This window comes from Carettochelys insculpta, chromosome 16 (assembly GCF_033958435.1).
Source record: "Carettochelys insculpta isolate YL-2023 chromosome 16, ASM3395843v1, whole genome shotgun sequence".
In the NCBI taxonomy this organism is placed as follows: domain Eukaryota; kingdom Metazoa; phylum Chordata; order Testudines; family Carettochelyidae; genus Carettochelys; species Carettochelys insculpta.
In genome coordinates, this window is record NC_134152.1 from 32789426 (window position 1) to 32803553 (window position 14128).

At 45.0% G+C, this 14128-nt stretch overlaps 1 protein-coding gene across 6 annotated transcripts in view; it reads right to left on the bottom strand.

Moving 5' to 3' along the window:
* Positions 1–14128, bottom strand: part of TOM1L2 (target of myb1 like 2 membrane trafficking protein) — a 79896-nt gene that overhangs the window by 42662 nt on the left and 23106 nt on the right. For all 6 annotated transcript variants that reach the window (XM_075011243.1, XM_075011239.1, XM_075011237.1 and 3 more), the window contains exons 2-4: positions 12950–13034; positions 12095–12173; positions 5823–5972 (exon numbers count right to left, since the gene is read on the bottom strand). In XM_075011243.1, coding sequence (XP_074867344.1) covers positions 5823–5972; positions 12095–12173; positions 12950–13034 — 314 coding nt within the window. The remainder of the gene's footprint in view (positions 1–5822; positions 5973–12094; positions 12174–12949; positions 13035–14128) is intronic.

Consider the following 14128-nt stretch of genomic DNA (forward strand, 5'->3'; position numbering starts at 1 on the left):
TAGTCCAAGGATCCAATGCATATTTCCTTAACTTATGGACAAGAATGTTGTGGGAGACTGTAACAAAAGCCTTGCTGAAGTCAAGGTATATCACATCCACTGACTTCCCCATGTCCACAGAGCTTGTTACCTCGTCATAGAAGCTAATCAGAGTGGTCAGGCAGGACTTGTCCCTGGTGAATCCATGTTGGCTACTTTTGATCACTTTCCCCTCTTCCAAGTGCTCCAAAACGGATTCCTTGAGGATTCCCTCCATTATTTTCCCAGGATTGAGGTAAGACTGATGGGTCTATAGTTCCCTGGATTGTCCTTCTTTCCCTTTTTAAAGATGGGCACTACATTTGCCTTCTTCCAGTCATCCGGTATCTCCCCTGATCTCCCAGAGTCTTCAAGGATAATGGCCAAAGGTTCAGCAATGACCTCTGCCAATTCCCTCAGGAACCTGGGGTGCATTAAATCTAGACCCATGGACTTGTGCACATCTCGTTTTTCGAGATAGCTCGGAACTTGTTCCTCCCCCACAGATGGCTGCCCTCCACCTTCCCATACTGCATTGTCTAGGACCATCATGTGGAAGTTGACTTTGTCCATGAAAACTGAGGCAAAAAAGCATTGAGTACTTCAGCTTTTCCTGCATCATCCATCACTAGGTTACCTCCCTCATCCAGTAATGGCCCCACACCTTCTCTGATAACCTATTTATTGTTCACATGCCTGCAGAAACCCTTCTTGTTACTCTTCACATCCCTTGCCAGCTGCAGTTCCAGTTGTGCTTTCGCTTTCCTGATTACTGCCCGGCATTCTCCAGCCGTATGTTTATACTCCACCTTAGTCAACCGTCCACGTTTCCATTTCTTGTATGCATCATTTTTGAATTTAAGCTGACTAAGGATTTCCCTCTTGAGCCAAGCTGGTTGCCTACCACGTTCGCATTTCTTAGTATGCGGCGGGATTGTTTGTTCCTGTGCTTTCAGTAAGACTTTTTAAGCGACTGCCAGTTCTCTTCAACTCTTTTCCCCTTCATCTTCGTTTCCCAAGGGATCCTGCTCATCCGTTCTCTCAAGAGGGTGGGTTCTTTTTTTTTTGGAGGGTTCCAGCCTTCGCCTGGACAGTGCCACGGCTGGGCAGAAGGAACTTTGGTTCGCCCCACAAAGAAACAGCTAAGCCTGTGGTGCCCAGTACGCTTGCCATTCACCATATGTGGCGGAGTGGACGCCTCGGTGTGGTAGAATACATGTGGAGCGCCCTCCACCCGCTCTGTGCATGCACCCCACCACTGGGTGGGGCAAGCGGCTCTTGTCCCAGAGTTGTGCGGCTCGTGCAGTCCCAGCACCTCTGGTGAGACACCTGCAGTTTGGGGGGCGGGTCTAGCTCTGAGGGAGGGAAAGGGCATTGTTAGAGTGTGTGCGCGGATGGGGACTGGGGGGGGGAGGCTGTGGCAAAGACAACCACCATGAGTGTCACGATCCTTCAATTACTATTGGACACCACTGAGCTAAACCATTAACTCCCACAGGTTGAACCTCTCTGGTCGAGCACTCTCAGGACCTGACCAGTTCTGAATGAGGGGCTCTGCCAGACTGGGGGGTCCTCTGCCAGCAGCCCCCCAACCTCAATTCTGAGCCCACAGTTGGGGCCATCCTGTCAGATGCCGAGGTATGCTCTTGCACCAAGGCTTTCTCTCTGGGGGACGCACTCCAGTAACTAGGAAGAGGCAGGCAGCAGTTATGAAGGATCTGATCATTAGAAAAGTAGATAGCTGGGTTGATGATGACCTGGAGAGCCACAAAGCCAGGCCCACCAACAAGGGCAAAGAGGACCACGGCCCTGGGACCCAGTGAGTCAAAGAGGCCTGGGGCTCATGGAAGTGGACAGAGCCCTGGATGGTGCATTGTGGGCAGTGCAGAGGGCTGACTGCCACAGCCCCATTCCTTCCAAGAGCAGAGTTCCCTCCACCCACTAGTTCCAGCTTGTCTTGATCAGGCCCTTGAGACCCTGGGATTCCCCCAACCCCGGCCCAGCAAGGAGCCAGCACTGTTTATCTTTCCATGGCCCTCCCCCCAGTGCCAACATCAGATCGCATGGTTTGTTTAGTCTTGCAAAAGGAAGGGTGACAAATGCACCAGGGAGGGAGAAGAACTACTTCAGCTTAAGAAAAATGTTGGCACAAGAACAAACGTGCATAAACTGGTCATGAATAAATTTAGGCTAGAAATTAGCAGAAGGTTTGCAATCCTCAGAGGAGGGAAGCTCTGGAACAGCCGCAGCAGGGGGTAAACAATGGCAAGACAAAGCCACCATCCAATTCACAGCACTCCCCGCTCAGGAGAGACACAGGAACACAACAGCTCAGGTTGCTTCAGAGATGTTTGCACAGCACGTTCCCACACTTCTAAGCCCAGGGGTCAGCAACCTTTCTGAGGCGAGTGCTAAAATTTGTCCTTATGACCTCTGTGTATGGTTCGAGTGCCAGTGATAATTTTTAAAGTCACTAATGTCCTACTTCCAACAGCTTCATTAATCAATAAACTAAGATGCAGAGCTTTACCATTTAGGTGGTGGTTGGCTGGTCTTTTGTTAAACCACAGGAGGCCTGGCTTTGAGCAAGCTGCTGGCTGCATGGGGGAAGAGGGGTGTGGCTGAGCGCCCACCTCATGTGCCGATGAAAATCGTTTCAGTGGCACACGTGCTGGGGGTTGCTGACCCCTGTTCTAGCCTATGCTATTAGCCCTAACTTGTATAGGCATTAGAAGTCCTTATTATTAAATCACAAGTCCGCAGAAGAGGGGATGCATGGGCCGTTAAAACACTATTGGAGCGTAGCTGGGAAGAGACAGCAGCCTGTTGCATCAGAGAACAAGAAGAGTGAAATCTGAGGAAGGCTGGCCGTGACTGCAGGATATCCCATGCTTGTGCATCCCCGCCAGGCAGCTGAGTAGTTTCTTTCTTGGATTGATCAGACAGACGATCTAGAAAACAAAGTCACTCAACGCCTCTGGCAAAACAAAGATGCTGTGACAGGAATCAACCACAGGCAACTGCACGATTTCCATTCTGTTTATGCCAACAGGCATTTTGGATTCTAAACCAATGGAGGCTTTTAACTCCTCCTCACTAGATCTATTCAGATATAAATGTACATAATTATATAGACCATTTACTCTGGCTTCTTAGTAACATGTCGATGACTGTTCCATTTCAGTTCTATTCATGATTAGAAAGAACTTGAAGCTGGATGTCAAAAAAGATAACCACCATATCCTTAAAACCCTCCGTGGAAGCCTTAGTAAGGGAATAAATACACTTTGGTGTTAAGAAGTTTCTTTCAACACCACACAATACAGATTATGGTACAGTGACCTCACCCATAAGCCTTCCCAACCAAGAGAAGGGATGTATGAATTTTCACTTGGACTGAGCCTCTTTTAAACAGCTGCATTAAAGTTGCATGATTCATGCAAGCAGCAGCGGCTAGGAAGGAAGGGAGGAGGAGTTCCTGAAGCTCCTATGCAACCCATTCCTGAGTCTTCCACCCAGTTCATTTCCTTTTTTTAAAAAATTAACTTATTAAATTTTAGTGGCTTAATTTATGTCCTGTGTGATGTAGTAGGGGATGTGTGTGGGGCTCCTGCTGAGGGTAACCTAGGCAACCAGGTGACACCTCTAGACTACAGACAAAAGAAGGAGGTGGAGCCTGAGGGGTTTGAATTGGAACTGGGAGTTGGAAAGCAGTTGGGCTGGGCTGGACTGGGGGAGAGACACAAAGGAGGGGGCAAGGCACCGGCTCCAGGGGCCTCCTCTCCCCAGCATGGATTGGACTGGCCGTCTCTGCCTCTTGTACTGACTCTTCTGTACAATGCTCTGCCCTGTTGGCTAATAAACCCACTGCTCTCCTGCTGAGTAAGAGTCACTCCTGCCTGCAGATGGGGTGCAGCGCCTGGGGACCCCTAAACCCCATCACATCCGGTATATGCTTTAAACATGTACCAACCGTGTACTAGACAAAACAACTGGAAGAGTCAGTAGCAGCATTCCCCCTCATTTCTTCTACCTAGGGGCAGAATAATTTTATTTATGTGCACCCAGGCACATACAGATATGTACCACCAAAAGAAACAGGCTGCCCACTGTGGGCAGCTATAGGCCCTCTGCTCATCAGCTGGGTGGCACCTGATTCTCTCCTGGGCAGCCGCCCATGTGTTCAGCTTCCAGGGAACACTGGTCAGTAGCCTATTTCCCCATTGAAAATAAAAGTGTGTTTTGAAAACTGCATTATGTACCTGTAAACATATTCCCATCAAGAACAGCCACCGCACCTTTATATAGTTTTTAATCTGCAGTGTTTTTAATTGTCCCGTTGTTGCAATAGGCTAGGAAAAGCTGACAAATACAGCTTCCTGTTACTGGCATATTTCCTCCACCACCAGTGGTTTTTCGTGCAATTCTAAAGGGACATGAAATTGGCATGGCTTTGTTTGTCCATTGTGGAGCACAGACGTAAGCGGCAGATGAACACGTGTGACCTTTCCCACTCTGGGCAAGTAACTGACAGTTCAGGAAACAGTATGAGAGTAAACTGCTGCTGCAGAGCAAGCAGAGGAAATGCACAAGACACCATTTTAGGTCTTCTATAATACCTTGAGATCTGTTGGTGAATGTTACTTACAGAAGTACAAAAGGCTTAGTGAAGGTGGAAAAACAGTCCCATTTTCAGATAGGGAAATGGAACAAAGATTAACAAACTGATCTTGCACCATGTTAAAAAAAAATCATCTGGAGTTTTTCCATTTACTTCAGCAAAAGCCGAATGTGCTGCTAAAATTACTTGTCTAACCTCATATACTGACTTAATTAGGGTTGGAAATGGAATACAAATCACCAAATTCTAGGTCTAACCACTAGATGTGCTACTTTCCATTTTAAAAAAACATATTACCACCAGAGTGGTGACTTTAAAAATCCTGGAGCCTAAGCTTTCATGGGCAAAGACCTGCTTCATCAGAACGCATAAGTGGGAGCGGAGGGGGGTGGTTTCAGAGCTGTCAGCTCTGGCCCTCCCCCTTTACTGGGACCCCACTCTTTCAATACCCCTCTGAAACCACCACCCCCCCACGCATCTGATGAAGCGAGTCTTTGCCCATGAAAGCTTATGCTCCAAAATATCTGTTAGTCTATAAGGTGCCACAAGATTTTTTGTTGTTCGAGGCTACAGACTAACACTGCTACCTCTCTGATACTTAAAAATCCTGTGCATTCAGAATTAAGAAAATAATTTCTCTTAGGTAACTTCTGCCCCTAAAAATTCATATGCTAGGCCACGTCTACACTACAGCGATCCTTCAAAAGAAGTTCTTCAGGAGAGATCTTCCCAAAAAAAACTTTTCAGTACAGAGTGTCCACACAGCCCCTGGTGTTTTGAAAGAACAGGCCAGAGATCAAAAAATCTAGTGCCATGAGGGCTGCTCTTTCAAAAGAAGGGCCTGTGCAGTGTCTACACATGCTTTTTCTTAAAAGAATCTTTTAGACAAAGGCGCTCTCTCTCATTTGGGAGGGGAAGGAGGCCGCCGAAAAAGGGCCATGGTCTTTCAATTTCGGATCAAAAGAGGGCATTCTGAGTACAGACGCTCTGTGGGCTTTTTCAAGAGAGGCCCGGCTTTTCTGAAAAAACTCGCTAGCCTCTCCAATTTCACTGTGGGTTTGTCATGTGTTTGGAGCAAAACACTGTTTAAAACCAACATCTTGCTCAGCGCAGTAGAGATCTCAGAGAGAGATGGCTCCTGCCTCAGAGATGGGGGACAGAACCAAAGAGCTGACTTGCCTACCTGAATCAGGGCTAGTACTTTATCCTGTACAATGGTGGGAGGGTTGTTCTTGGGCGAGATGATTTTCACCAGAACGCCATCTATGAAGTCCCGGTTCGCCACAAGGACATGGAAGCGATGGCCACAGTTTTTCACGCAGGTCTCCAACACCTATACAAGAAACACAAAGAACCTCTGATGGAACAAAGCTTGATCACGTTCACCACAGGAACAGTCCTCCTGGTACGAACTGGCTGCAATGGGGAGTGGAGTGGGAGAGGAGGCTTAGTATCCTGCTCTTGCTTCTCTTCCCTGCAAACCCCCACAGAACCCCTACTGATTTTCCTCCTCCACCTACAACCCCAGGAATTCATTTATATGTTCAGTCATCTTTGCCAGGATCCATGCAAACCAGATGATTTGTTAATAGCCAAAGTGTAGCAATTTTGCTGTAGATGAACCCAGACATTGAATTAGATCAAACACACAGCCCTTCCTCATTATAATTTTCACTAGTAGTTTTGGACGTCTGCTTTCAGACATTAGCCAGTGAGCAGATGGTCCAGCTAATATCACTAGAAATAATGCCTTGGGCACTAAAAATGCTGACAAAAGACAAGTCATTTTCAAGTATTCTCCTTTCTTAAGACCTTTTGTCTTGTGATAAAATATTAACACCGCTGAGGCTTCTGTGATCCAACCTTTCTTGCTGTCAAGATAAAGAAATAAAGGGCTTGTCTACACTTACCGCCAGGTTGACGTGTCGGAGGTTGATCTTCCGGATTTGATTTAGCGGGTCTAGTATGGACCCACTAAACTGAACACTGAGGTTACCCCTGTCACCCCTGGAGTAAGGGAAGCCAATGGGGGAGTTTCTCCCCTTGACCTCCTGCTGCAAGGATGGCAGAGAAATTTGACCTAAGGTACGCTGACTCAAGCTACACTATTCTTGTAGCTGGAGTTGCGTCTTAGGACGACAATTCTCCCCTAGTGCCGACCTGGGCAAAACTTCTGCCACTTTCATTGAAGTTTGCTCACTTTTGCTGTTTGCACGCTAAGCTTTAGCAAGAACATGGCAAACCGATATCCTGTCACAGGGTCAGGCTGAAGGACACCCATTTTCCAGGCTTCTGAAATGTGACTGAACCAGGACACCGCAGTTTATTACAACCATTACAGAGTTTTACACAGGGATTATGTCAAATTATCTTCAAAACACTCTGTTTCTGCTTTCTTTGACAGATTACACCTCAAAACACTTTTTCTCCACACATTCGCAGTAGTCACTTGGACATTCAATTGCCCTGGAACAACAGCTGTTGACTGTTTTCTATGAAGATCATGAGGCACATATTGAGAAATACAATATACAGCATTTACATTAAGCCACAGCCAATAACTGTCCTGACCCCTCAGCTGAGGAACTTCTGCTCCAACGCACGTTCTCACACCTGAGGACATGGGGAGATGCTTGCAAGTCCACTGAGGTTTCAGCCTCTCCAAGACAACGTATAGTTCTACGGACACATTAGGATGGACACAAGTGTCTCATTTTACTCCTTGGAGCACTAGCACCTTATTTTAATTTCTCTTCAACAAAACCCTTCACTGGAAACTATCGGAAGGACCAGCCGGGCAGGATGTGACCATGAAGATACAAAGGTAACAATGGATTAGTGCAAGAATGCTTCACCTTCAGAGACTGAGTCAAAGCCAGGTAGTTCAAGAATGAGAAAGAATTTAGAATGGTCACCTTCAAACAAGTGACAACCACCATGCAGTTCAGTACAACTGGCCACCACCAAAGCTAAGGAGGGAGCTGCACAGGAGGACAAAGTTGTGCCAGCATAGTGTGGGGGAAATGCATGCAGATCACTTGCCCATAACATTATGCAGTTTGCATTTCTTTTTGTTTGTTTTCTGTTATATATTCGTTGTGCCAGTTCAATTTCAGCACTATTACCAGATCTGAAGAAGTGGGTCTCCCCCACAAAAGCTCATCACCTAATAAACTACTTTGTTAGTCTTTGAAGTGCTACATGACTACTTTTTTGCTCTGTTACATTTAGGAAGCCCATGTTTCACCCACCAAAACATTCCGCCACAGCCCCCAGTAGGCTTTTACAACCAGCAGCCTTGTGGATGCGATTGGCAGGAAAGATTGCTGGCAGATTACCTCACACTCTAGTAGGGCTGTGGAAATGCACAATGCTTCTGTTTCTGATGTACTTATCCAAAAAAATTACTACACCTGAACCTCTTTAATCCAGCAACCTTGGGAAATAGACGCTGATGAATTATGGAATTTTCTGAACCATGGTGTTTGCCATAATGAAGGGTAAACGACATCTATTACTAAAGTTTTTGTACGTACAAACCATTAGAGTATTGTGCATGTATAACATGTCATAATCCTTAAACACACTGTAGTCAAGGTAAACAAGCAGTCCTGTAGCACCTTAAAGACTAAGGATTTTATTTATTAGGTAATGAGCTTTCGTGAGTAACACCTGATGAATGAAACGCGGGTCTTACCCATGAAAGGTCAGTAACCTAATATAACCAAAACTGTTGGTCTCCCAGGTGCTACAGCACACCTCTTGGATTTTTTTTTTTTTGTGAAGCTAGTGACTACACTCACAGGGGTAGGTGTGTTATTCCAGATGTTACTCTGTTTTTATCATCACATGTAGATAGCTAAGCAGAAAACCACAAAGTACACAGTAGAGTGCTCTGTCATTTCCCACATTTACAAGTTAAATTTGTGCTAGACAGTACAGTATGCATACCTTTTGTTTTGTTGTACTATATTTAAACTTATTTTGTTATTATGTAGATACAGTAAACAGAAAACCAATTCTGCAAAATTGTACATTACAGTGCTGCCGTATCTCTTGTTTACATGTTATATTTGTGACAGACAGCATGTATACTTTTTGTTCTGAAGTTTAAAATAAAAACGTTTTGCAAAGTAGTGAACGTTTATTTAACATGTAACAGACAGCAATACATACGATAAACATTTCTGTAGAAACAAACAGTTAAACACAGTACAAACGAACAAATGAAAAATACAATAAGTACTGTACTTACACAAGGAACAGCTGACTTCAAAAACAGTAATATTTTGTGAAGAGAGTTATTTCATACATAAATTGTGCTTGGATACAGTACAAATTAAATTGCTAAATATACTTCAGTACAGTAATACTGTATGCACTACACAGTAAATAAAAATAGAGTAATATTGGAAAGTAAAGTTTTATACAGAACTTGTGCTAGGCATTTCGTCATCCACAGCTGAGGATGAAGCACCTGCAACGTTCATCACTTCATGTGTTTCATTTGTACTCTTGAGCATGTCCCTCAACTGTAACTGTTGCATATATTTTTGTTTTTCATGTATCAGTTGGCCTTGAATTATGTAAATATTCATAATCTGCTGTTCACTTATGAAGTTACGTTGCTCAAGGCCTGCTATTAGGCGAGTTGTGAGCTTGATGCATTCATCAAGCGAAATTCTTTCTTCTGACATTATGTGGTGGTCTTCATCTTCACTGTCGTTTTCAGCCTTATCCTTGTTCTTCACCATTTCCAAAATTTCCTCGTCAGTAAAAAGATGCACAACAGGAGCATCTTCATCCACGTCAAGCCACTCCTCAATATTTTCCGCATGTACTTCTTTTAAGTCAGGGTTAGTAATGCTTCTCGCATATTCCACCAACTCATTCACCAGCTGTTTCTCATGTGAGATATGAAACGCTGCCAAGTCTGCCATTTCACTGTTACCTTCGTCTTCAAACACTAATCCTGGCCAAAGCTTATACCATGCCTTCTTCAAAACTGATCTTGGAATACCATCCCAAGAACGCGCAAGTCCCCAAACTACATCCTTCAAATTATATTCCTTTTGAATTTCAACCACTGATTTATTACCATTTATGTCACTCAAGAATTTACGCAAAAACTCTGATCGATATCGGCACTTCAGGGAGTGTAATATACCTTGATCCTGGGGCTGAAGTATCGAAGTACAGTTAGGAGGTAGGAAAAGCACAAAGACGTTATCTTTCACTGAAGCATCTGCTTTGGGGTGGGCCGAACAATTGTCCAAAATTAGCAAAATCTTGCAATTTGGGTCCATCCCTATATTATTGCAATGTTGGCGAGCTTGTGGCACAAAAGTTTTTTCAAACCAATCTGCTAATATAGGTCCAGTGATCGAGCCATTTGTGCTTGCTTGGTAATCCACAGGAAGCACTTTAATGCCATTGAACGCTCTTGGACACAAGCTTTTTCCAATCACCAGCAACTTTATCTTATGCGTTCCAGCTGCGTTTGAGCAAGCTAACACAGTCACTTGTTCCTTCAATTCCTTCATCCTACTATGAGGATAGTCTTCAGTAGCCAACACTTTCTTGGGTATGCATCTCCAACATAATGGTGTTTCAGCCGCATTATACACCTGTTCGGGACTTATTTTTTCATCTATTACTAATTTAGAAAATTTTTCAATAAATTTTTCAGCTGCTTCTTGATCGGCAGAAAGCCTTTCACTGGCTGCACTGTACAGTGTGATACCATGCCTTTTTTTGAATTTGTGAAGCCATCCTTTGGAATACTCACATTCAAAGGGAAGTTGAAGTTGCCTATGGAAGATTTTTGCTTGTTCCATAAGCATGGGACCAGAGATGCTAAGTCCTTCGCTTCGCCGTAGCTGAAACCACTGAATTAGAGCTGTATCAAGATCAACACTTTTCCCTTCTTTCATTGTTCTGCGATTTTCCATGCCTTTTCCTGACTCGCTTCCTGCATAAAATTTGCACAGTTGCTTTTTTTGCTTTTTGATATCGTAAACGGTAGATGATCCGATACCATAAAACTTGCACAAGCTCGTCACTGATGCCCCAGAGTCCAACTTCTTGAGTAAATCCACCTTCTCCTGTATTGTAAGCGTTTTGTGACGTCGCTTCGCTGCTCCGCCATCACTTTGGGTTTTAAGTTGATGTTTACTGGCCATGATGAAGGTATATTACAGGACGCTGAAATGCTGTGGAAGTAATAATGCTGTATGTCAGGGCTGGGGAACCTTTTTCAGGTCGGGGGTCACTGATCCACAGAAAAAAACTCAGTCGGGGGCCACACACACAAGAAGCAGGAAAAAAGCCCTGCAACTCAATGACTTGACCCCCATGTGAGGGGGGGGAAAAAAGACCTACTGATGTGGCCCCCGGCTGAGGCAAACGGAAAAAAAAGAGAGACACTCACCTCCTTCCCTCGTGCTCCAACAGGAGTGCACTGGGGGTGGGGGTGAGGTGTCTGGCAGGGAGGGAGCAGGAGTGCGCTGGGGAAGGGGGCACAGGATCTGGGAGAGAGGGAGGGCACAGGAACATGCTGGGGAGGTGGGGGTACAGGGTCTGGGAAAGAGGGGGTACATAAGGGGGATGGGTTGTGGGATCTGGGCATGAGAGGAATGGGGATGGGGCACTTATTTGGCACCCCACTCCCAGGGGCACACATGGCTCCGCGCCCCCTACCACTCCCAGGCACCAGCCCCCCCACCACTCCCACTGGCCATAGTTTAGGCCAATGGGCGCAGCAGGGGAAAAGCCGCCAGACAAGCGCTTCACTGTGTTGCCAGCTGGGATGCGGGCGGGAGAAGAGAGCATGCGCAGAGGAGGAAGTGGCACTGTGTGCTCTCCCACCTGCTAGGCAGAGCCCATATGTCACATACAGCCTGCAGCTTGCCTGAATGCAGCCTGCTAGGCTCAGGGCTTCCCCCCCCTGCAGCAGAGAGCCAGCACTGGCACTCTAATCAGGCAGGGTCTGAACCACAGGTGTTCCTGAATCACAGACACCCAGATTAAGGAGATTCAAATGTATCAGTTTTTGTGCCCTTAGCTAGTTGCTCTCCAAATTCTTTCTTCACTCTCCTTATACTTTTATACTTGACTTGCCAGAGTTTATCCTGATTCCTGGTTTTCCTCCCCATTTTTAAAGGGAGGCCTTTTGCCTCTGCCCCTTTTGCTTTATTTAGTGACAGTGGCGTTTATATTTTTTTAGATCTGCCTCCTTTTTTAGTTTTAATTTAGGGAACAGGTTTAGTTTGAGCTTCTATTATATGTTTTTAAAGAAACCTCCATGCAGTTTTCAGGCATTGCACTCTCATGACTACTCCTTTTCGTTTCCATTTAAGTAGCATCCTCATTTTTGCATACATCCCCCTTTCTTAAGTTAAACACTACTGTGGTGGGTTTCTTTGGTACTGTTCCAGCCCACCCCACTCCACTCACCGTTAGAGCCAGCATCACCTCCCTGTAATTTCTGTTTCCATTCAGCCTCTTCTTCAATGCTCGGATAGCATCCTTTGGACTACAGGAGAAACAAACACATTTTCAGTCCTGATAGAGTGGGAACATGGGTGTTCCCTAATGCTTTCTGACAGGGAAGCAGCACTTGTGGTAACTTTCAACAACCCAACTACGATCCTTGAAAACTGAGGATGTCAATGCTGACACAAGGGCTGAGTGTAAATGAGACAAGACTGACAGCCACTCAGAAAGAGGCCAAACGCATAATACCATTTAGAACAGGCCTGCTGTGTGGCACAAGCAACACAGCCTGAGTGCTGAAGGAGCTGATGACAGTGGGGAGCTCCCCCTCTTCTAGTGTTAGGGTCTGGCAACAATGCAGCATTTGGAGGCTTGGAAGTCACAAATAAGTCTCCTAAAAACACTGGCTCAGTAATCTCTATTGCAGCACATTAGTATGTGCTTTTTGGATACACCCAGGAACTGGATATTGCACCATGAAAATCTAGGGCTGTTTTGGTCCTTAGCCAACAGAGAGCTCTGCTACTTAGTCCTAATCCTGACATGTAACAGCTCATGTTATTTTAACCCTCCAACTCTCCCAAACAGAGCTGTACACACTAGCAAGTGCCATGAGGCATGCTGGCTGTCTGAAGTGGATCAGTGTCAGCCAGGGATTAGAAGACGAAACAACTTGCTGCTACCTAAAAATGGGATTTCACCTGAGAACAGCTGTACATTAGCCCACTGCACTACTCAGCACGCTGAAAGACCGAGGTCAGTGTCAGCAGAACAGCAAAAGGCATGAACACCCAAGTTATCTGTAATCGCACATACCCTTCTTCTGTCTCATTGATAATGTCGCAGATCTCCATGTTAAGTGTCCAATCCTCACTCTGCAAGGAGCCATCAGTCGCCTTTTCTGTGAAAACAACATAAAAATCTGTCACCTCTCCTTGATTAAGTTACTATAACTCAGCTTATCTTCAATCTATTACTGTGACTTGTGCACAAGTTAAGGTCTCCCAAGATCAGGAAAAGCCACATTTCACAAGCTCCCTCACTGCTGGCTGTGGATTATGTCTCACCATTTTTTTTCATAGGCTAGAGATCAGGCTAAAAGCTTCTGGAAAAAGTCAATTCTGTGGGCTGCATTACTCAACTCGCTCAATAGCCACAGACCACAGCCGCCTTCTCATCTATGACCCTATTTTAACACAGACGCTTGGATCGGAAAAGGGGTTAATCATTCAAAGTTCTATTTTACTATATTTTAACAAATCTATGCCAGCTATGCTTGTGGGATGTGGCTCCTTTTTGTACACTAAGGCTTTTTTTTTTTTTTTTTTTCCTTTGCTTGTTCTTCTCCTTTAGATGTAAAATTCCTGCCTTCCCTATTTCGCAGAAACCATCTGCCACAGAAGCCAGAGATATGGTTCGGGAGTGCATTCAGACCTTCACGGAAGGGGTAGTAGTGTTGACTCTTTAACAAGAGGAGTTTTCTTCCGCCTGTGTGTTGGAGTTAAACATGTTTATAAACAAAAAGGGTTTCAGCTGCCTGAATAAACATTACTTCCCCCACCCCCAATCTGTTTTTAGTTCAGATCCCTTATCACATGAAATTACAGAGCTGTTACTAGCATCCCAATCTTCCAGGAAAGTAGGGTAAACAATACCAGATTTTTTTATATTAAAAACCAAAAACAAATTAAATAAACCCAACCAATCAAGAAGTACAATGCACAAGCAAAAAAACGCTCTGGAACAAAGCTTTTGGGCATCATTTATATATTATAAAGCAGCAAAAATAGCAGCAAGTGCAGTTTCCTTTGCTCCCAGTCTGAACTCTTTATATCTAGGACCCTACCAAACTCACAACCATGAAAAACGCGTCACTGATCATGAAATCTAATATCTGGTTGTCTGTGGGTCTTTATATTATACAGATTTCATGGGGGAGACACGTGTTTCTCAAACTGGGGGCCCTGGTCCAAAAGGAAGTTACAGGGATTGTAA